Source organism: Lacerta agilis, chromosome 17, assembly GCF_009819535.1.
Source record: "Lacerta agilis isolate rLacAgi1 chromosome 17, rLacAgi1.pri, whole genome shotgun sequence".
Taxonomy (NCBI): Eukaryota; Metazoa; Chordata; class Lepidosauria; order Squamata; family Lacertidae; genus Lacerta; species Lacerta agilis.
In genome coordinates this window covers 14,484,048-14,506,092 of record NC_046328.1, presented here as the reverse complement: position 1 = coordinate 14,506,092, position 22,045 = coordinate 14,484,048, and the positions used below count along the sequence as shown (strand labels likewise).

Below are 22,045 nucleotides of genomic sequence, written 5' to 3'. Positions count from 1 at the left end.
ATCAGCGTTTTAGTGTGAATTTCTCCTAAGAGACACATTTTTGTATGGAATTTTGCCTAACAGACACATGTTTGCAAAGCAGTTTCCAAAATATAATGCATTACTGTATGCTATTTTCACGTACATTGCATTTTTGTGCACACAGCAGATGCATTTTTTGTGCACAATTACTTGGCTGGAGAACTGCACTACAAAATTCGCAGGAGTGTGAATTTTGAAGGCTGCCTGTGTTGCAGTCCTTATATTGTTTTGGAAAGTTCCAGTTAAGTGGATTTACCTTTAAATGTGGACTGAATCAAATTTCTCTCCCATCCCTAATCAAGAGTAGGGGAAGAAAGCTTAAGGGAAACAAGGGTGGGTGAGGCAAGAAGAACAAGGGGCAAATGTCAACAAAGGCCATCATACATGCTAAGGCTTCCCTCTCGTTTGAGTTGAGGAGTGATGATCTATTTGGGTATTTGATGAGCCCACAAAGACAATCTAAAACAGCCTCCCTCTCTCCTGGGCTGATGTGAGTTGCTGTCCACAACATCTGTAGGGCATGAGGTTTGGGAAGGCAACAGAGTTTCTGCATCGTAGAGTTGTAAGGCACCCCAAGGGTCATCTAGTCCAATCCCCTGCAATACAGGAATCACAGTTAAAGAATCCCTGGCAGATGGCCATTCAAACTCTGTTTAAAAATCTCCAATGAAGGAGAGCCCATTACTTCAGATAAACCCGTTTGGAAAGGTTTGCTTTAAGATCTTGATTTAAAAATTCACTCTATGAATTGCAAAACAAAAAGTTCAATGCCAAAAAAAGAGAGAGAAGAAAGCAATGGTGTGTGTGTGTGTGTGTGTGTGTGGTTCCTGCACATGTGCATTCAACGGGTGTTGGACTCTGAGGCAACAGGGAAGGAAATGGTGCATCTGTCTCCCTTTCCCTCTTATTTCCTTCATTTTGGGAAAAACTAGTTAGGACAGGACTGTGCAGGAAGACGAGGGCTGTCTTCTTCAAGAGAAGAGCTTGTAAACAGCTCATGTGGGTTTGGGTAATAAAAACATCAGGCTGGAATGACAAAGGGATTAGGTTTGCTTTTGTGCCAAGCACACAATCTCCAGGGCTCCTCAGCCTTCAGCAAGCCGTGTTTTTGCTCCATTCCAAGATTTCCTGCTTTCTATTTGGGTTGCTTGCTTGGGGGAGGATAAGATGTTCAAGTCCCCCAGTTAAAGAAGTTCATTTAATGTTTCCCCCTCTGTCCCACTGTTTTAACAGGGGGAGACTGTGGCTTCATGTACCCAAACTTGACAAGCATAAAGAATCACGTCTGAAAGGGAAGCCGAATAAATGCAGCACAAGACTGGACAGGAGTTTTCACTGCACCTGATGGCATTGCTACAGCAACTGGAAACTACGAGTGAAACTTAGAAGTGCAGCAGAAGCCAGGGCACCTCCTCCTTGCCTTTGTGCAGGAGAGCTATGCAGGAGAGCAAAAGGGGACACTGGGCAGATTTTGACCACTCTGTGGGCAAGGAAAGCTTCCCTTCCATAAGAGGAACGTGCAAATGCTTCCTCAGAAAATGGGAGTGCTAATGAGCTCTGCTGAAGCTACTGTTTGTTTGTGGTTGTCTGTTATGACTTTGCAACCTTCCTGGGACTGAAGTACTTGGTCCTGGTCTATTGGAGGGCATCACAAATTGGACAGTACTCTCACCCTGCTCTCAGAAGATACACCTGATAAAAAGAATTGCTGCAGTTATTTCTGGAAAGCAGAGAGAGAGAGAGAGAGAGAGAGAGAGAGAGAGAGAGAGAGAGTCTACAGCTATCCCCTTCTGCTAGTCTCTGCTGTACCATGGGATGTAGGCAAAGCTCTGAGGAGAAAGAGGCAGCGCGGCGGTCCCGGAGAATTGACCGCCACCTGCGCTCTGAGAGTCAGCGGCAGCGGCGCGAGATCAAGCTCTTACTCCTGGGCACCAGCAACTCTGGCAAAAGCACCATTGTCAAGCAAATGAAAATTATCCACAGTGGTGGCTTCAACTTGGAGGCCTGCAAGGAGTACAAGCCTTTGATTATCTATAACGCCATCGACTCCCTCACTCGCATCATCCGCGCCCTGGCGACTCTGAAAATCGAGTTCCACAATCCCGATCGCGCCTACGATGCGGTGCAGCTTTTTGCTCTGACGGGCCCTGCGGAAAGCAAAGGGGAGATCACGCCTGAGCTGCTTGGGGTGATGAAGAGGCTCTGGGCTGACCCCGGGGTACAGGAGTGTTTCTGTCGCTCCAACGAGTACCATCTAGAGGATAATGCTGCCTACTACTTGAATGACCTAGAAAGGATTGCTGCATTAGATTACATCCCAACAGTTGAAGACATTCTGCGCTCTCGGGACATGACCACAGGGATTGTGGAAAATAAGTTTACTTTCAAAGAGCTGACTTTTAAAATGGTGGACGTTGGCGGGCAGAGGTCTGAGCGCAAAAAATGGATCCACTGTTTTGAGGGGGTTACAGCAATAATTTTCTGTGTGGAGCTGAGTGGATATGACTTGAAGCTGTATGAAGATAACCAAACGGTAAGTCCAAATGTAGCTTTCGTCCATCCCCCATCCCCCCCCCATCTTCATTGTTTCATTATGTGTATTTTGATACTGCTTGTGGGTTCCAGGCATGATGCTCAGTTTCTTTTCTGAGTGCTCGAGGAGAAGGTATCCTGGAAACAGCTGCTGAGCATCATAACTGCCCTTATATTTCCTATAAGCCTTTCATATGGGCTACCGGTAGCTTCTGTGACCAAAACAGAATGGTTTTTATCATAATGGAAAAGGGTAGGGCTTACTAATGCCCTCTGAGAGCCAGTGTGGTGTAGTGGTTAAGAGTGGTAGACTCATAATCTGGGGAACCGGGTTCGCGTCTCCGCTCCTCCACATGCAGCTGCTGGGTGACTTTGGGCTAGTCACACTTCTTTGAAGTCTCTCAGCCCCACTCACCTCACAGAGTGTTTGTTGTGGGGGGAAAAGGGAAAGGAGAATGTTAGCCACTTTGAGACTCCTTCAGGTAGTGAAAAGCAGGATATCAAATCCAAACTCTTCTTCTTCTTCTTCCTCTGTCTGAAGTTTCATTGCTGCTCTACCTTCAAAGCTCAGAAGATATGATGACCCAGTCATTGGACCACGTGACTCTCTTTTTGTAAAGAGACATCATTGTCTTGGCAGCCACTTTTAGGTTGGATGTTGTGTTCCTCTAGCAGGTACTGTTGCCGTGTAAATACAGAAAACTCTGGGTAAAGTATTCTGGAGGGATGTACACGACACACGACACAGTTTAAAAAAGGAGTTCCAGGAAGCCTTTGAAGCTTCAAAATTAAGTTGAATTAACCTTTTTTGTGCTGTTTAAAATGGCACCCGCTGGTCTGAGACTTGATACCTGAGTGGGTTTTTACAGAGAATTTTATGGTGTTCACTAAACAGCTTCTGTCCATATCATAAAAACCGACTCCCTTTGCAGTCTCTTTATGGTGCTAATACTGGCCTCCAGTTTGCTTGAACAAACAGATACAGTAACTATGGAAATGACTGCATATGCAGAAGTGTGCGTGGATCATTGCATTCACCCTCCTTGACTTGACCTTTGTTGCCAGTTTTGTTTGTGCTTTCCAGTGTCTTTCCTCAATATATAATTTAACTAAGATGGTAACATGCATAATTGTAGATGCTTCGTTTGCAGAAGGTTCTCTGTATGGAATTCCTGGTATCCAATCAATGGCTTTGTTATGAAATGTTCTTCATGCAGAAAAATAGCACTCATGGTCACTGCTGATAATGTGTGTGCTCGGCAGATGAAAATTCCATATTTATGTCTGGCTTTGATGGAGAATCTCAGGGCTTATCCCGCAAGCCATTTTGTAGATCCCCAATCTCAGTGTCACAGCTGAAGTCATAATTGTGCCTCTACGTTGATGTTGTTGAAGATTTGCAGAATTTGGGGGGTTGTGGGTAGGAACATAAGAACAGCCTGCTGGATCAGGTCAAAGGCCCATCTAATCTAGCACTCTGTTCTTACAGTAGCCAACCAGATGCCCCAGTGGGAAGCCCACAAGCTTGCCCCACTTGCAATTCTCAGCAACTGCTATTCAGCAGTATATAGCCTCTGAGAATAGAGGTAGAACAAATGTCAGAGCAAATGTCTCAGGAGCCTTGCAAACTCCTCTTTGCCTTCCCCTATTCATCTGAAGCACTTCAGAAAGCTTGGGAGATCTTTCCAAACCTCTGATAATGTCACCCCCTCTGGGAAATAAAAGAAGGGCTCGGTATTCCTGGCAATATTCTCCTGAAACAGATTTCAGCTTGGTGTCCATAGGAACTGAGGAAAACCTACAGGCCTATGAATTTTGAAACAAAGCACTTTTTTAAATAATTGGGGAAGGGGGGAATGCACCCTTTTCTGTAGGATGCAATTAATAGTAATCTCAGGCTCTATTTATAATTGATGTGCAATTATGGAGAATGACAAGCAGCTCGAGTCGGGGGTAAGAGCTGCTTCATTGAGAGATGCTTAACAAATGGTGGGAGAGAGTGAAGCATCATTTCAAATGCTGTTATAATGGTTAATGTGGTTTAGGCAGGGAAGAGTTCAGGCAACAATATTGCCTGGATTGTTTGCAAAGTTGCAAAGCAGTTGAAATGTAGATTATAAATGCTTTCCCTAAATAAAATAAATATGTTTACAATTCCCATCAGCCCCAGCCAGCAAGATTGACCTAGAACATTTAGATAATCAGACATGTTTGCCAAGGAAGGCTATTGAAATGAGGCTACAGAAAGAAAATTGTTAATTCAGGAGTACCAGGAAATGTAGCTAAGTTGGCTCTTGAACAGCAAGGCTTCTGCTCGTTTTCTCATTTCAGTTTTCTCACTGCATGCCTTCTAACAATCTTTAACTTGGGGGGGGGAGCCTTCTATAAATTTAAATTACATAATTACAGCTCTCTCATCAGATGTAAACTGGTGAAATGTACTCCAAGAAATTGTCCTCCCCTTGCAGCATAATGTTGTATTCAGAGCAACACCCAAACCCTGAACTTGATTGAATCTTACAAGTATGATAACTTGCCAACCTTCATTGTGATGGCCCTTCCCCAACCTGGTGCCCTCCTCATGTTTTGGACTACAATTCTCATCATCCACAGCATCATAAAGCCATGCCACCTAGGTCTGATGGGAATTGTACCCCAAAACATCTGGTGGGCACCAGATTGGGGAAGGCTGCTGTATGTTGCTTAGATTCAGCCTAATAATAATAATAATAATAATAATAATAATATATTTATTTATTTATACCCCGCCCATCTGGCTGAGTTCCCCCTGCCACTCTGGGTGGCTTCCAACAGAATGTTAAAATACAATAATCTATTAAACATTAAAAGCTTCCCTAAACAGGGCTGCTTTCAGGTGTCTTGTAGCCTCAGTCTGGTAGATAAGATTTTTTTGTTTTGTTTTTTGAGAAGAGGCCTGACAGTTGTCTTCTCTTCATCTCTAAGGGAAACTTTGGGGAGCCAAAGTCTCAGTCCCTCGAAAGCAGCTGTAATCATCCAGGATGGAGAAGAATCTAAGTTACTTGCACGAGTGGGGGTGGGTGGGTTATTGTTTCTGTTTGTTACTATGTTATGCTATTTTTGTGATTTTATATTGTACACCTCCCTATGGTCCTCTGATGAAGGGTACTATTAGTACAGTGGTACCTCAGTTTTCGAACGTCTCCATTGACGAACATTTCGGTTTGCAAATTCCGTAAACCCAGAAGTAAATGGCTCAGAACATGGCTCAGAAGTCGAACATGCTAGGCAGCTTCCACTGAGTGCAAGATCCTGAGGCCTAGCTGTCGGCTGTTGAGTTTTCAGTTTTTGAACATTTCAGAACTTGAACAGTCTTCTGGAATGGATTACGTTCGAAAACCGAGGTACCACTGTAGTAGTAGTAGTAGCACTCCGCCCATCTGACTGGGTGGCCCAGCCATTCTGGGCGGCTTCCAACAAATATAAAAGCATAATAAAACATCAAATATTAAAAACATTTCAGTCCCGTGATGGGGCCTGAATCCAGATTGGAAGGTAAGCAAATGGTCCACACCCTCCAGACTGGCCTGCAACCAACCACTGAAGGACCTTGCTCAGGAATGGAAGATTTGAGACTGGCCGATAATTGGCCATAATGGCCGGGTCCAAAGATAGTTTTTTTTAAAAGTAGTTTAATAACTGCCTCTTTAAGGGGTTCAGGGAAGACTCCCTTACATTCACCATCCCACACAGCCCATTGCCCAACCTGCTTGGCTCGCTTTTATGAGTCAGGATGGGCAAGGGTCAAGGAGATAGGTGGTCGGTTTCACTCATCCAAGCAGCCTCTCCACATCCTCTGAGGCAGTAGGTTGAAAATGATCCCATACAACCTGACTAGACAGAGCTCTCGCACTCTCCCACCTCAGCTCTGCTACCATGGGCCCCTGTCCCAAAATGTTCATAGCATATAGGGCATGAATATGTCAGTGAGTGTGCAGGCATACTTGGCAACTACTGGGTGGGTGTACAGGGCTGCTATGTTGGGTTCAAGCAATGTTTTGATTGACCTGAATTACTATTAGACGTTACTGGTTTTTATTAGAAATGGTTCGCTGCTCTGCCTGCCACCATGCTCATTCTGCTGTTTCTTTGCTGTTAGGGGAAATGTGCATGGCCTGCCTGGCCAATATCTGTTTCATTTGCTTAGATGAGCAATCCTTGCAAAGGGGCTGCTGTAAGCGTTTGAACTCCAAAAGCCACTGACTGTTCCAACAATCTTCTATTGTCACTGAGAATGGAAAACTTGTTCCACTGTTGCTGTTATCTTTGGTTTTGAATCAAATCTATTTCTGTTTAAGCTTTTTCTCCTTTGCAATCAAGCCGTTTCCTGATTAGGGAGTGTTAAGTCTGCAGTCCTAAAGGTTACTTTTATCGTAGCAAGGAGTAAATGCATTTAAATTGGTGATACTTCAGAGTAAACATGTTTTGATGAGACTGCATGTCATCATGCTGAATTTAATATTTTCATTCGGCAACTGTCTATAAAAGTCATAAATATCTCCTGAGGGATGTGGTAGAAGATAGAAACTAGCAGTCCTACAAAGTTGTATGATTCTGCAATAGAAGAGGATCAGAGCACGGTAATGGAACTATTGCATGTTCAACATTGAGTGGGCGTGCAAAGATATGTGCACATTAGACCAGGAGAAAGCTGGAATATAATCATTCCTGACAAAGGAATGCATAACCCCGGTCTTTTAAGCTAAATACAATCTGAGGAATATTATCAAGACAAGAATTTTACACAATTGCTCAGTGTGAAGGAGCCAAGAATAAATGGAGCATTGACCACTATGAAAAACAGTACAGGTTTTTTTTTTACATGTGTCCTTTAAAAAAAAAAAAATGAAGATACTATTGGATGTCCAAAATGAGACTATGAAAGTTCTGGTATTAATTTGGGAGGCCTGGGCTTAATTGACACACACAAGGGGTTGTATAACACACACACACACACACACACACACACACACAAACCAAGAGGTTGTATCAAGAATGACTATGGGCACCTTTTCTGTGTTCCATTGAGCACTTTTGGAGAGGTTGGGAGAACTCAGCCCTAGGTAGTGAGGGTGCGTGCCAACCTTCCCCAACCCAGTGCCCTCTAGATGTTTTGGACTACAAATCCCAACAGCCGTAGCATCATGCAGCCTTGTTTGACAGAGTTCTCTGTTCCGTGTATTGAGGAACATGTTTTGGACATGCAACAGTCTGCTTATTTTGCTTGTAGGGTTTTGTTTTGTTTTAGCTGATGAAACTGGCAATTTTCTAAGACAAGATTTTATGAAGATTTGTTAACTTTGTCAGCAAAGGGTCTTGTGGGAGCATTGTGGCATAATCTGCAATGGACTACAGCCCACTTCATCAAATGCATAGAGTGTGATCCTCTTGTGTTTGCAAAAAGAGCCTGGTCACCTTTCACAGTAGCAGTGGTTGGCAATAACAGAATCATCTTGGGATTGCTGTGTAAATTTTATGCATCTGTACTGGGACAGTAGAACAAAGTCTCTATTTAGACACAAGTGACTAGAACTGAAAATTTTCATAAATTGCAATTTCACCCTGGATGTTCCCCTTTAAAGCTGCTTAATTCCAGGATGGCCACATTAAGCTCAGTACAGTGGTACCTTGGTTTAAGAACAGTCCTGTTTAAGAACGATTAGGTTTATGAACTCCACAAAACCGGAAATAGTGTCCCGGTTTGAGAACTTTACCTCGGTCTAAGAACGGAATCAGAATGGTGGAAGGGCACCGGCAGCAGGAGGCCTCATTAGGGAAAGCGCGCCTCAGTTTAAGAACAGTTTCGGTTTAAGAACGGACTTCCAGAACGGAATAAGTTCGTAAACCGAGGTACCACTGTAACAGAATGGCCCAGCAGGCTGAAAAGTTATCCTACTGATTCCTGAATGAATGCCGTTTCTGGTGTCAGATCTGTGTACAATTATTTAACCAGGCCAGTCCCTAAGCTAAAGAATATTTTTTTAATTTGTCAATTTGGGTACAAATAAATAAGGCAGGCTTGCACAAGTTGTGACTCAGCAAGCCAAATGCTTGATAATCTGCTTGTCCTCCCCCCCCCCCCCGCTTTTTCTTTTACTGCCTGCCAGGGGAGTTGTCAAGCAACCATCTGGCTGGCCACAGGACACAGCTAGTGGACTGCATTTGGCTCAGTAGGTCATAATGTTGTGCTGGCATTTTCTACAAAAAGAGATTCAAAGACCTCTTTTAAATGTAGGTGCCTGAAAAGACATCTGATGCTTGAGTCTGGCTTTGTTAAAAAATATAATGTTTTTAAGGCTTGCTTTTGGATGGCAAGTGGCCTTTTCTCATTGACAAATGCTGGTAAACTTTATTTGAGGATCTGTACTCTGCATAGGACAGGTGGAACCACTTTGATTGGGGTGCTGCTCCTGTGCTCAAGGAATTTCAGCTTGCAATATTAAGCCAGAAGCTTCCTCTAGTTCAGCAGCCCCAGTTCTTTTCCTCCCCTGTTTCCATAACAACGTGTCTGTAATGGAGCACATAAATGCATTCTAAGGTTTTCTGACAGCAGTGCCCTTCCATCGTTAGCTTGTAAATCCTAAATTCTCACAGCAGAACCTGGGGAGTCTGTAACACAGAGGGGGTTTCTTTAATGGTAACTGTCAGTCCAGCCCAGAGCTAGGCACTGGCATTCTCAAGGCCAGGCTCTGAAGGGAAGTGACTCGTACACAGCACTATCCAAATTTCATGTGCAGCAGCCCCAGCTGGAAAGGAAAGAAGGATGGCTCTTGTGCACTCATTCTTCCATCTCTACATTTTCCTCTGTGCCTCTGCACAATTTCTCTCTATTATTCACGTCAACAGAGTTAGCTTGAGGGGTGAACGGCTGAGTCATGTGGACTTGGCTGCTTCCACGGTGAGACCCCTCTGATTCAGGCAGGGGAAACCAGACACATGTTTCAGATAATGTTGGTCCTGCTTGGAGATTCATGGAAGTTTGAGTACAAATGTGTCAGATGATGTTTACATGCTTATTCTGCTTCAATATTATTTAGAGGACAAAAGCCATCCTAGGATGTTGAGATGTGTGTTTAATTGTAGAAAGTAAGTGATTTGGGGGCAAAGGGGGTGAGCAGGCAGATCCCCATACTTGCCAAGTAAGGGGGCATATGGCCGGTGCAGCTGGATGGGCGCTTGCTAAAGTGCTCTTTGCTATAGAGCTGTTAAACGTATGGATTATTTATGCCTTCCCCCCCCCTCCCTTGCATCTGGCCACTCTCCTTCATCAGGCAGTTGCAATGATTTCAGTGATTTGTTTAGGTAACATATGGATGCCTGTTCTGCTAAACCAGGGGTTTTCAACCTTTTTCAGTCCACGGCTCCCTTGACCAACTGCATTGTTTCTGCGGCACCTCTGTGGGGCTCAGGAGCCCAGTTGTGTCACTGCTTGCCAGCAAGAGCTGGCAGCTTCTCACCCTTTTTCAAATACCCTCCCTTGTGGAGTGTTCCCTCAGCCTCCTCTCCCCTCTCCTCTCCTTAGGAGTCCTCTGGGCAGCTGCTGCTGCCTCCCCTGGTCTCTGAGCTGCCCACCCAGCCCCAAAGATAGGTGCCTCCTCACACTGCCCCATAGAGGCCTGGGACTACAGCAAAGGTTGGCGGACTGGTTGGCTGGACTCCCTTGCCTGCTTGCTGGCTTACTCCAAGGCCACCTCAGCTCCTTGCAACTAGCACCTTCTGACCACCCCCAGAGACACCATTCACCTGCAGAGCTTGTAGCCAGGGCTGCTGCAACAAACAGCTGTGCAAGCCTTTGGGAGGCAGAGATGTGATAGGGCATCAGAGGAGGGAGGGAAGGAAACGGGGACAGAGACCAGAGTTGCCTGGGGCACCCCTGACCATCATTCAAGGCACCCCAGGGTGCCACGGCACACTGGTTGAAAACCACTGTGCTAAACCATCACCTCCCTCTCTCCTCCTGAAGCTCCTGGATGGTGTGTCTTAATCTCTTTAGGAGATAGGCATGGCTCCATTCTCCAAATGCCTCACTAGGGCAAGGGTTGCCCAGTCTTCTACGCCAGCTATGCTTCGCATGCACAGCAGTGCAGAGCACTGAAAGATCCCAAGAGCCCAACTGTCTTATTCCCATCAGACTTCGCAAACAATTTATTTGAAATTTTCAAATAAAATTTATAAGTGCAAACAACTTCTGTTAGAGTGGAATAATAGGTTTTCTTTGGTCCTGGGAAGCGAGGATGCATTCTCCTTACCCTGATCTTTAGATCCCCACCACCTCAAAAATGTGTGCTGAAAATTAAGATTTGTGCTTAGGAAGACCCAGTTTAAAGACATCTTAACTGGAGTTAAGTTTTAAGGACAGGGCAATGTAATGTTACTTGACTTTCTGCCTTTCGCATTTTATTTTTGAAAGTGACAACATTATCATCCTGACATACTGGGGGGGGGGGTTATACACATGTGCTTGAATGCATTGTTAAAAATAGGCCTCCTTTAAAACACACACACACACACACACACACACACACACACACACACACACACACAACTCCTCCAGTTTCCTTAAACACAGATTGAGACTTCCTATATGATGCATATGCACACATTACAAAAGTTGCCTTCTTCACAGAATCAAATCGAGTTGAGCAGCATTACATTTCTTTCTCAACCAATGGTTCCGATTTTGTGGGAATAGCCTACCTACTTGAAATGGATTTGCAACATTCTGGCACTGATGCTGTGCTTAATCCTCTTGGAATTGTAACTGGTTTAGAAGGCATCAGCAGGGGTCCCCGAATTCTGCCTCCACCCATGCCTTGCTCTGGGGAGATGTTGTGCATGGGTCGGAATATTGCTCCACAGCTTGTAATATTGCTCTGTTTGGTGAAATACATCTCAGAGAAAAAGACCACTGTTCGATGTAGTGGCATCCTCAATGTCTTGAACAATACAGTGGTACCTCGGGTTAAGATGCTTCAGGTTACAGACTCTGCTAACCCAGAAATAGTACCTCGGGTTAAGAACTTTGCTTCAGGATGAGAACAGAAATCGCATGGCAGCGGCAGGCCCCCATTAGCTAAAGTGGCACCTCAGGTTAAGAACAGTTTCAGGTTAAGAATGGACCTCCAGAATGGACCTCCAGAATGAATTAAGTTCTTAACCCAAGGTACCACTGTAATGTGAACACTATGTTACAATTTTCATAGAGAGAGAAGCCTCACAATTACATGTGCAGTATATGGTGTTTCAAAGCCTGTACTGTAGCCTAAGAGATTGCTATGCTGACATAGCAGAGTCAGCAGCATACAGGTCTTGCTTTGAGCAGAGCAGCCCATGGATCCTCAATCTCAGATTCCCAGAGCAGGCATTACTAGGGATGAACGTCCTCCTGCTTCCCCAGCATTCTCTTGAGGGTCATTAGGACCAGAGCAGAGAGACACCCCCTTTCCCACTATCCAATGAGCTATCAAGGGCAGTACAATTCACTCTTGCCAGAAGCCCAAACTGACTGCTTGCAGAGGGCTTTTGAAATCAGGGTTTGGCCTGCATGTAATTAGCCCAAGTGCTACAGATTGTCCGCCCTGGTATACTGCTTGCCTTAAGGGTGCATCTAATTGTTACCAAACAAAAAACCTGGAGCTGCTAAAAGGAGAATAATTTCCATATCTGGTTTTCCTTTCCCAGAGGCTTCCTGTGGGTCCTGGCACCCAGACACTGGGGGCAGATTTTGTGAAAAGGAGGAGGACTTGGCATGGTGGGGGGTGGCACTGTCTGCAGCACCCCTCTCTCTTTTCATTGCCTGATTCTGCCCCCTGAGCCAAGATTTGAGCTGCAGCCCTGCAAACATGCTTATTATGGTGCTGCAGCTAAGGAGGCCTCTTAAGGCCAAGCTGTCCTCATCTCCAGACTGCAGAGCAAGCATTACTGTGACATGGCTGCAAAATCAGGGCAAAAGAGACTTGTTTTTTATTTTATTTTTTTGTCCCACCTTCCTCCCAGTGCAGGACCCAAGCTGGCTCACAACATCAAGACAGTTGCAGCTAAAAACACGCCGTCAATAAAAAAATTTTAAAAACCAATTAAATAAGTAACCCTTTTAAAAATTACTTAAAACCAATTTAAAGTGCAAACACACAAAGTGCAACACCCACCCTCAGAAGGAGCTGTCACAACAGACATTAAGTGGCCAAAGGCCTGCTAGAACAAGTAAGTCTTTGCCTGCCAGCAAAAGGAAAGCAGAGAGGGAGTCAGGCAAAGCTCCCATGGAAGGGCATTCTACAGTCTGGTAGCAGACACCAAGAAGGCCTTCTCTCATGTCCTCAGTGAATGTGCCTGTGAAGGTGGTAGGACTGAGAGTAGCGTCTCCCCAGAAGATGTCAAAGCCCGGACAGGCTCATATAGGGAGATATGGTCCTTCAGGCAGCCTCGACCCAAGCCATATAGGGCTTTGGAGGTGGAATAGGAAAAATCTTTCACCCCTGAAAAGCAGACTGGTCTCTGCGTTAGGGAATCATTCTGCCAGAAACAAGTAGAAAGTTTCTAGAATGCTCCAGAGTTTTTCTTTTATATATAGGAGTGGCACTCTGAGCTTAATTAGCATCAGCTGGAAGTACAAATAAGAAGAAGACATCTGTCCGAAGAGTATTGCTTGTAAAATCTGCTGAAGGGCTGTTCCTGTAATTTACGACGTGTAGGAGATGAAAGACTTTTGTTTGAAAGTGTACAGTTAATTGCTGTTTATGTTACCAGTTGAAAATATATTTGCTACCGTAACGCTTGTACCCGGTATGGGAATAAAATCTCTTGACCGAGACTTCACAGAGTTTGTGTGAGTCATCTTTAGAACAACTTCGTCATTGTGCACTGCTTCTGCGCAAGAGAGAGAAGAAAGAAGATAAACTCTGCTAAACAGTTTTAAAGAGGTTTTACCTAACCACCAGTATCTGCGCAGTGAAAGTGTGTGGATGCTAATCTCTAATACTGCCTTGTATGGATGGAGGCAAGAATGCAGCTTCCACAATTAAAAGTAGAAGCAGCAGCCAGGAAGTATATTTTCTGCCATTAGTTCTCTGATGCAAATTAAAGAAGAAAAGGCAAGAGACCGATTTTATTTTTAAACAAATTCAGAAAGAGCTTAATAGGGAAATATATCCCTATTAAATGCTTAAAGGATTATGTGGAGGTGAATGTGGGAGTAGGAGGGACCACAAGAATAATAGTATACAGTGGAAAATAATTACCCACTCCATTTGCACACAGTTTTTAATGGAGAAATATTAGGGGCTTAAGCTACAGTTTCCCCCTCAGGCCGCCATCTTGGCAAAGTAGCCCTTGCTGTGATAAACTGCAGCTGGGTTTGGTGTGATTATGACCCTGCGGCGAATTGCCCCCTTTCTGTACCAGCACAGTCATGAGAGGAGCTGCAGGCAATAGGAAGGGTGCCTTTGGGGGCTGCCTGGCTACGGCTGTGCTTGTACCCTGTCTGTGGGAGATGAGGTTGCCGTATACACACACAAACAGGTTTGCTGCTTTGAGCTGCTCTTGGCTCCTGTCTTGCTGTGGAATAAAATAAGCACATAGGGTTGGCTGGTAGGTGGGGACAGATGTGCCTTTTCCTCAGCTGCATTTGTTGTGCTTCTTTAAAGATGGGGACCTATGATACTGATCTGTGCTTCTATAACCTCCAAAATGGACTGCTGCATAGTAGTGTAGAGAAGGCTGCAGTGAAGGTTGTCACACTCTTTCTAATGACTGGGGTGAAAGGTGTGAGCATGTCCAGTCCAAATTGGCTTCTGGGCTTAAGGCCCCATCGGGCCTAGGACCCATACGAGCCTCAGGGACCTTGGAAATACTACACAAGGCAGCAGAAATCTTTAAGTCCTCACATCCTCTGCAGTGAGTCACTCTGAGAGGGAGAGAAGGAAACACCTCCAACCCACCTCCTTGCTTTCTGATGGGGAGGGCTTGGGGTAGATGGTGGGGAGGAAAGCCAGGAGGCCTTTTCCAATCTGGATTCTGATCCCAGATGGACAAGGGTTGGTGATGGGGGCTTAGCAGCTCAACTCTGCTTTTGAACAGGCATTTAACAACTGCCAAAGCTTGTTTCTGAGGTCAGGCCCAAGAGAACTTTGCTGGCATCACCACAGCTTCTCTGCTTGCTGTAGCAACTGCTCCCTCTGTGGAGTACTAGGCCTGAAAGCCTTGCCAGGTCTGTACCGGAGCATCTACCACACCCCATTTGTAAAGAGCATAAAGGTCTTCCTAAGAACCTGCAACTCTATGAAACGATCCAAGTAACATTTGTCCTCCTGCCTGTGGGTCTCTGTACCAGCCACCACCCTCTTTCGCATAGTTTCAGCTCACATATGCAGAAAACGTTTGAAGAATCCTCTACCATTGGGGTACACTTGGTGTGGACACTTTGCGAGCCTTTGTGCGAAATGTTTTGTGCCTGTCTCTGTGCCTGCTTCAGTGCTACAGTACCTGACACACACACAATCTTTCCCAGTGTTTCTGAATATATTTACACCTATAATATCACCATGCTTATTTGCTATTTCCATGGAAACCTGAGTAGGAACTTCAAGTGACTGCATTCAATTACAGTGGTTAGACAAAAGTGTGTTCCCTCGTTGTCTATTGTCAGGCCATTTTCTGGCAGAGCTGATCCAAGCTAAGTGCTGATATAATGACTGATTGATTTTTATATGTATCACCTTATTTCACTAGTTCAGGGCTGGTTACCATCTGAAAAGATAACCATGTAAGACATACAAAGTGCAATGCTCAAGCTATTAACACTGTTCTGAAATAGTCAATATGCAAGCTTCTGGCTGGCTGCTTCATCCCTCTCCCCTCCAAGTTCACAGCCCCCTTTGCAGATGTGGACTAACTTCCCCAAACCATTCTTTTATCCCACTTTGCCTTTGCTGATTTTACCTCATCTAATACTCTGTGATTCATCTTGATTTTCCCTCTGAGCTGAAATCCTTTTTCTGCTCTAGACAGAGAAGATTTCAGGGGGGTAGGGGTAGCCTAGCTGCCAAAGAAACCCAGTGGTTGATGATGATGGAAAGTAGAGGAGCCCTGGACTGCTCTGTAATGCCAGAGATGTAAGATGAACTCATTGTGCTTTCAGGGCGTAGGGGTGGAATGCGACACTGTGGCAAAATCACACAAGTGGGGGAAATAAGTATTACAACAGGGAACTTTGCTACTGTGGCTCAGAGTCCTTCAGTTTTGAAAAGAGGCAAGTGAGAGTGAGGCTTTATTCTGTCAAACCTTGGATTCCATTTCAGAATCACAAATGCTGGTGATCTGGCTGGAATTTCCTCTCTTCCCTCCAGCGTGATGCTGCTTCAGAGTGTGATTCAATCATAGAGCCATTAATGAAGAGCATCATTCACAAATTGCATTAAACTGCAGGGGCATTTGCAGTGGAGAGGACATGACTCAAAGGGAGGGCGTTAGGTGTAAGGTAAGAGCTCTTGAATTAGTCCCAGGAGTAGTATGTGAAATTCTAAAGCATGAACAAGCATGACCTTGGATGCTTATCCATCTTATAATGATTTGCTTCCTTTATCTTGTGATTTCTCCAGAACCAAGGCTACTCTGCACATGGTTTGTTTCCTCTCTTGAAGGCCTTGACGTATGAACCAGGCCAGTGTTATTCCCTGATTTTCTGCAAATTTTCTCCGTTTGTTGTATTAAAGTTCCTGGAAGATAACTGTTACAAGAATTCAGGCTTGTATAAGCATTTGACTTATGTTCTGCATTACTCAACTCTGAATATCTTTCCATATATTAAAAACCTCCAAGGCACATTGATCTCTCTTTGTAACTGGCATCACCTTGGGGGGCTTGTGACCTGAGGTGCTCCCAAGAAAGGCCCATTCAGATGGCAGGTTTTGGAAATCGAGCCGTTGTTTGGATTGACAACAGCTTGTAAAATTTATGTACTTTCTCCCTCTAAGGGCCTTGTAAATTGTCACTGGCTTACTGTGTTGCTGTTATTATTGTTATTATTATTATATCAAGTAATACCTGGAAAGGGCTAAGGAAATCCAGGCTGCCCACACCCATGCTTTTCTGGTTCAAAACAGCACTACTTGCAGATCTGCTTGTACATATATAAATTTTGAAAACTATTTCTTGTGCAATCCAGGCAAAGTTAAGCAACTTTAAATCCCATCAAGTATGTGCTTAATCCCCTCAATGAAATAAATGAGATTAGAAAGTACCTAGCCTCTGCTGGATTGAGTCCAGTGGTCTTGGGTTCTGCTTTCCACAAACAGCTTTTCTATCAGGAATTAGTGCCTGAATCTGCTAGTTTCCCTTTCCCGTTCCCCCTTTCCTTCTGTAATGTCTACTAGGCTGTAAGTCTGTGTTCTTAGCTTTGTACAGCACCTAGGATAATGTAGGTGATTTCTAAACAATAAATAAGTGAAAGGAGGTTTTTGTTCGTTTGATCTGCTGTGCTTGGCAAGAGGAGTACAAGTTTCCTGCGGACACAAACGTAGAAGTGACCATCTGGCACCTGATAAAATGCTTGGCCTTGAACGGTCACAAATGCTGCTTGTACGGTGGGCTCCCTCCTCTCTGGAAATGATTACTTCAAATACTTTTGAAACTTGGTTTTTGAGTGGAGTTCAAAGTTATGTCTTTACTAAATAGGAAACAGTGTACCATGGACAGCTCCATGCGAAATCATCCTACCATAGCAGCACGAAGGCTATAAAAAATGTATGTTGTTAAATGATGTCTTGGGCTTGCTTGACATGTGATGAAGTTCTCTAAACAGAAAACGTTTCTCCTCTGCAGGGAAGCAGCACATAAATTTGCCTATGTGGCGCCAATGAGACTGAAGGAGAAGGGTTGTAACTCTGTGGCCAAGTGGATGGTTTGCATGCAGAAGGTTGTGCGAGTGTGGATGTGCACATGTGAACATGAGTTTGGAAAACTGTTTTTCCATTTTACAACTGGTGCTGTGAAAGCCTTATGTGTTTGTTTGGTTCCTCTACCAGAACGAGAGAGAAAGAGATCTGCTGTTTCCAAGTTTAAATTAGCCAGTGTTTGCAAAGCCTGGCACTCTTCTGACATTTTGGACCTCAACTTCCATCAGCCCCATACAACACAGCCATGTTGGGTGGAGCTGATGGAATCTTTAATCCAACAATATCTGGAAGGCAGCAGACTACTGAAGGCTGGTACAAGCTAACACTTCTTTAAAAGAAAATCCATCTTTGGGGCAGCTTGGGTGAGAAGCACGTTAAGACTTTATTCACTGAGAAGGCTATGGCTGTTGAGGTTCCTGCGTAATTTTGTGTGCGATTCTCTTGCTGATGCTTCTTTCCTTTCCCACAGAGTCGGATGGCTGAGAGCCTTCGTCTTTTTGACTCCATTTGCAACAACAACTGGTTTATCAACACCTCCCTCATCCTCTTCCTGAATAAGAAGGATCTGCTGGCCGAAAAAATTCGCCGCATCCCTCTGACAGTCTGTTTTCCGGAGTACAAAGGCCAAAACACTTACGAGGAGGCAGCTGTCTACATCCAGCGTCAGTTTGAGGACTTGAATCGCAACAAGGAGACCAAGGAGATTTATTCACATTTCACTTGCGCCACTGACACCAGTAATATCCAGTTTGTGTTTGATGCGGTGACAGATGTCATCATTCAGAACAACCTCAAGTATATTGGTCTTTGCTGAGGATCTGTGCAGATGAATCTGGTTTCTTAAGGTGATGTGAAACAGGTGAGCCACAGCTGCTTGCCACAGTGGAAACAATGGTGCAGTGCTTGGAAGACCCAGTCACAGAAGGGAGAAATCTGAAGTATGTTCACAGATACCCTTCAACTGCCCACACACCTTTTTGCAAAAACAATGTATTGGAGTGTGCAAACCTCCCACCAAATGGCGAGGTTCTGAACTGTATGGAAGTGTTTTCACCACTATCACATCATCCACTGGCTCATTCTGTCTGTTTCATCCCCACCCCCCAACGAGATAGCAGAGCTTACCATGTTCTATGTATAATGAGACAGATTGTTGTCCTTATTGTCCTAGAAACCATCATACTGTTGGAATGATGCAGAGCTGGTGAGTTGGGGAGAGGGCTGTGTTGCAACTCCCAGCCCCCAAGAGGAAAGAGACCAGAGGCTAGAGAACAGGCATATCTGAGCAAAGGGTTCCTTTAACCTACAGTCTGGTACTTGACCTGTTGATCATGTACACATGGATCAAGCGTGCACAGACACCTAACTTGCAGCAAGTACAAAGTACATACTAGATACACACATTGTCCTTGCATCATGGTTTATCATGAATAATCTATCTGTGGAAGGAACTGATAGTGCAGAATCATCCCTGTGAGTCCCTGCCACCCTGACAAGTATAGCCCCTTCTGCTGTTCACAACTTCAACATGTGTGCAAAAAATAAGAAATGAATGGAAATGTTAAGTAATGACAAGGCCAAATTGTGGTCAGTGTTTCTTCTACCAGTGAGGAGTTTTATACATCAAAAGTCTTATTTTACATCTTTTTTTGCCAAATCTTTGTGCTCTTTCACAAAAACTCTAAAAGTTGAATAAGTGGTTGAGTGTTGTTGGGTTCTTTTTTAAATACAGATATATGAAGGTATACATTTTTTTTTAATTATTGTTTTGTGTCTGGATTTTGAGTGTGCCAACGGACAATCCTGTTCCATTGCTCCAAGGAAATTCTGACAAGTATGGCAACATTTGCAACAGCCTTTCTAAACACAGGAGCCAATGAAACTGTGTACAATATAGCCTTTTAAGTCGTTTTGTTTTGTTTCGGGAGGGGGGTGTTTATTTTTAAAAAATGTGCTGTAATTATTAGGTGAACAGATGAGTGATATGAACAATACTTAAATGTCTTGATATTTAAATTTACAAAACTTAGTGGAATTTAAGGAATGGAAGTGATGCATTCCTCGGCTCCCTTTCATCCTGTATGCCAATAATACTGGATGGTGTATTACTCTAGCAAATTTACAGCTAAGTTTGAATGCCTGAGAAGCTGTGTGTGAATTTACTGGATAATCTCACATGGATCCTAGGGCCAGTGCCCAGGCGGTTCCTTCTTCTCCCCCTTGTCCCTTGCAAAAGACTTCTTACAGACTTCAGTGTAAGCTAAGTGTGTAAATATACATTCAAGAATCGTAAAGCACATAAATGCACACACATACACACACTTGCTCTTACAGTTACACACACACACACACACACACAGTCTCCTTCTGCCTCCCTCCGTTTCCCAGTTGTATGAAGATTAGTGAGAATTCTCAGCCAAGGGCTCTAAGAAAAACCTAAAGAGAAAACAGTGAATGATAACAAAAGTTACCGGCTGTCCACTTTTAAGAAAATAAATCTGAATGATCTTAACTGATCTATGGTGTGTGTATGTAATGTTTGTAGATCTTGTAATTCTAGATTCCACACAGCTGGGTTCTTACGTCATTTGCTGCAAGTATGCGTTCTTCTGACATTAAAAACCTGTTAATTCTTATTGCTTATGCGATGCGATAAACCCAGTACAGCTACTGAATAGGAAATGGGGGACAATTCTGTTCAGAAAAAGCTGAAACAGCTGGAGGTTAAAGGGTGTGAATAGTACTTTCTGGCAGAAGGGGGTTCTCCTGCTGCTTAGCCCTAAGGGGCACTTCTCACGAACACCTACTGCTACAACCATCTTTAAAGGAAGAGTAACATTTCTCAGAATTGCTGGTGCCAGTGGGAGCCAATACTTGTTAATCCTGTTGAATATAAGGAACCAATTGCTGAGTAGGGTATCAATTTGAGGAGAGTAGCAATACGCCAAAATGAGCTGTGACACTTTGGAAGAGGTGTCCTTTTACTCTGAAGTAAAAGGCCTCAGAGGTCAGTGGAAGTGCCTTTGTCTTGTCTCTTCTCCTGGAACTGCAATCTTTGGATTTTTGTCATTATTTTAAAATGAAGTGCTGAGCTTGTACCTGCATGTCCCTTGATAAATTGGAGGGGGGGGGGAGAGAGAAGACTGGAGCAGAAAAGAGGAGAGAGAAAGAGCACTTGAAACAGGTTTGTGAAATAGCCAAGTTCAGTTTCTACTAAAGGAAATTAGCAGGCAAGTTCTAGCTGAATTCATGATGTTTGCAATAAAAGGAGACTGCCAGTGGAGGTCAGCAGTGACTGCCGGGAAGGAAAAGATCAGTCCAAACCACGTCTGTAATAAGAGTAAAGCTCTTGCAGCATACTTGTTATAGGAAGTAGACTACAATGTTGCTCTTCAGTGGAGGCTTAGAGCAGAAGACCATGGCAGATTAGCCTGGGAGGCAGCGAGGGTTCTCCCCACGCCACCCCCGGTACAAATAACAGTAGCAGATGGATGAGAACTTGATCTGCTTGAATCCTAATGCTTTATTATGGAATCACCTTTCATGGGCGAAAGCTTCCTTCCTGAGATGTGTGAAGTAGATAGTGAATGAAGAATCTACAGAGATGGGATATTGCTGCTTGAAGCTTATGCCAAAATGAACCACGTAGGAATAGGGATTGATTGAAACCACTGAGGTGAGTAATGTTATATAGGACAGTATATTTAGCCTCTAAGGTTACAGCACTTTGGGGGGTGGGTATTCTTTGAGCCATGTTAAAAATCCCAGACACTCCAAAGCCAATTTTCACGCACGCCAGGAGATAATTTAAACTATGGAATGATGTTTAAAAATGCTGCGGTAGACAAACTGGGAGTGAATCTGACCTTTTCGCAACAGGGAATATCTCCAGTCCTGCATCTTTGGGAAAGTTCAGGCAAGACTGGATGATGGAAACCATAGCCATGTCCAGCCCACTTAATTAAGGAGGAGTTTTACTGAAGGCACCAGGAGTATGCTTAAGAGAGACTGTAGCACTGCTTTCATTCACAGATGAAGCAGCACAGCTTCATGTAGCAATTTCTCATTTATTACATCCTTCCTTTCTGCCTCAGTTACAGGCACAAAAGGTCACTTGTGTCATAAATCAATAAAGACAATTATTCCCTCTATTTCCAAAGCTCAATAGCAAATGCAGGTCCTCATGTAGCCAAAATGGCACCATGGAGCATAAGACTCACAGGTCATGACTTTGAGCCCCACATTGGGTGAAAGATTTCTGCACTGTAGCGGGTTGGACCAGACGATTCTCGTGGTCCCTTCCAACTCTACAATTCTGTGATTCAAGACACATGTGAGGAGGCAACAGCAAGCTGGGTGGGGGTACCCTTACCAAGCTTTACAAAAAGAATTATGGGAAATCCCCAAAGCAGCTCATTGAGGAGGACTGAACATGGTGGCTGGCTGGAAGAATGGACAGCAGCACTCCAGACAGCAACATTTTGTTGCAGGGTCCCCCTTGTTAAAAAAAGAGACAGTAGAGAGTATAATAGCTATCAGCCAATCAAATATCCAGTGTCACA

The 22,045-nt window shown here is 44.2% G+C and overlaps 2 protein-coding genes across 2 annotated transcripts in view; one reads left to right on the top strand and one right to left on the bottom strand.

Annotated features, from left to right (window-relative positions):
* The window catches only part of GNAZ (G protein subunit alpha z), a 39,388-nt gene extending 19,389 nt beyond the window's left edge, over positions 1-19,999 (top strand). The window contains exons 2-3 of the mRNA XM_033174203.1: positions 1,255-2,554; positions 17,953-19,999. Coding sequence (XP_033030094.1) covers positions 1,832-2,554; positions 17,953-18,297 — 1,068 coding nt within the window. The 5' untranslated portion in view covers positions 1,255-1,831 and the 3' untranslated portion in view covers positions 18,298-19,999. The remainder of the gene's footprint in view (positions 1-1,254; positions 2,555-17,952) is intronic.
* RSPH14 (radial spoke head 14 homolog) overlaps positions 1-22,045 on the bottom strand; it is a 59,456-nt gene that overhangs the window by 31,249 nt on the left and 6,162 nt on the right. The window lies entirely within an intron of this gene.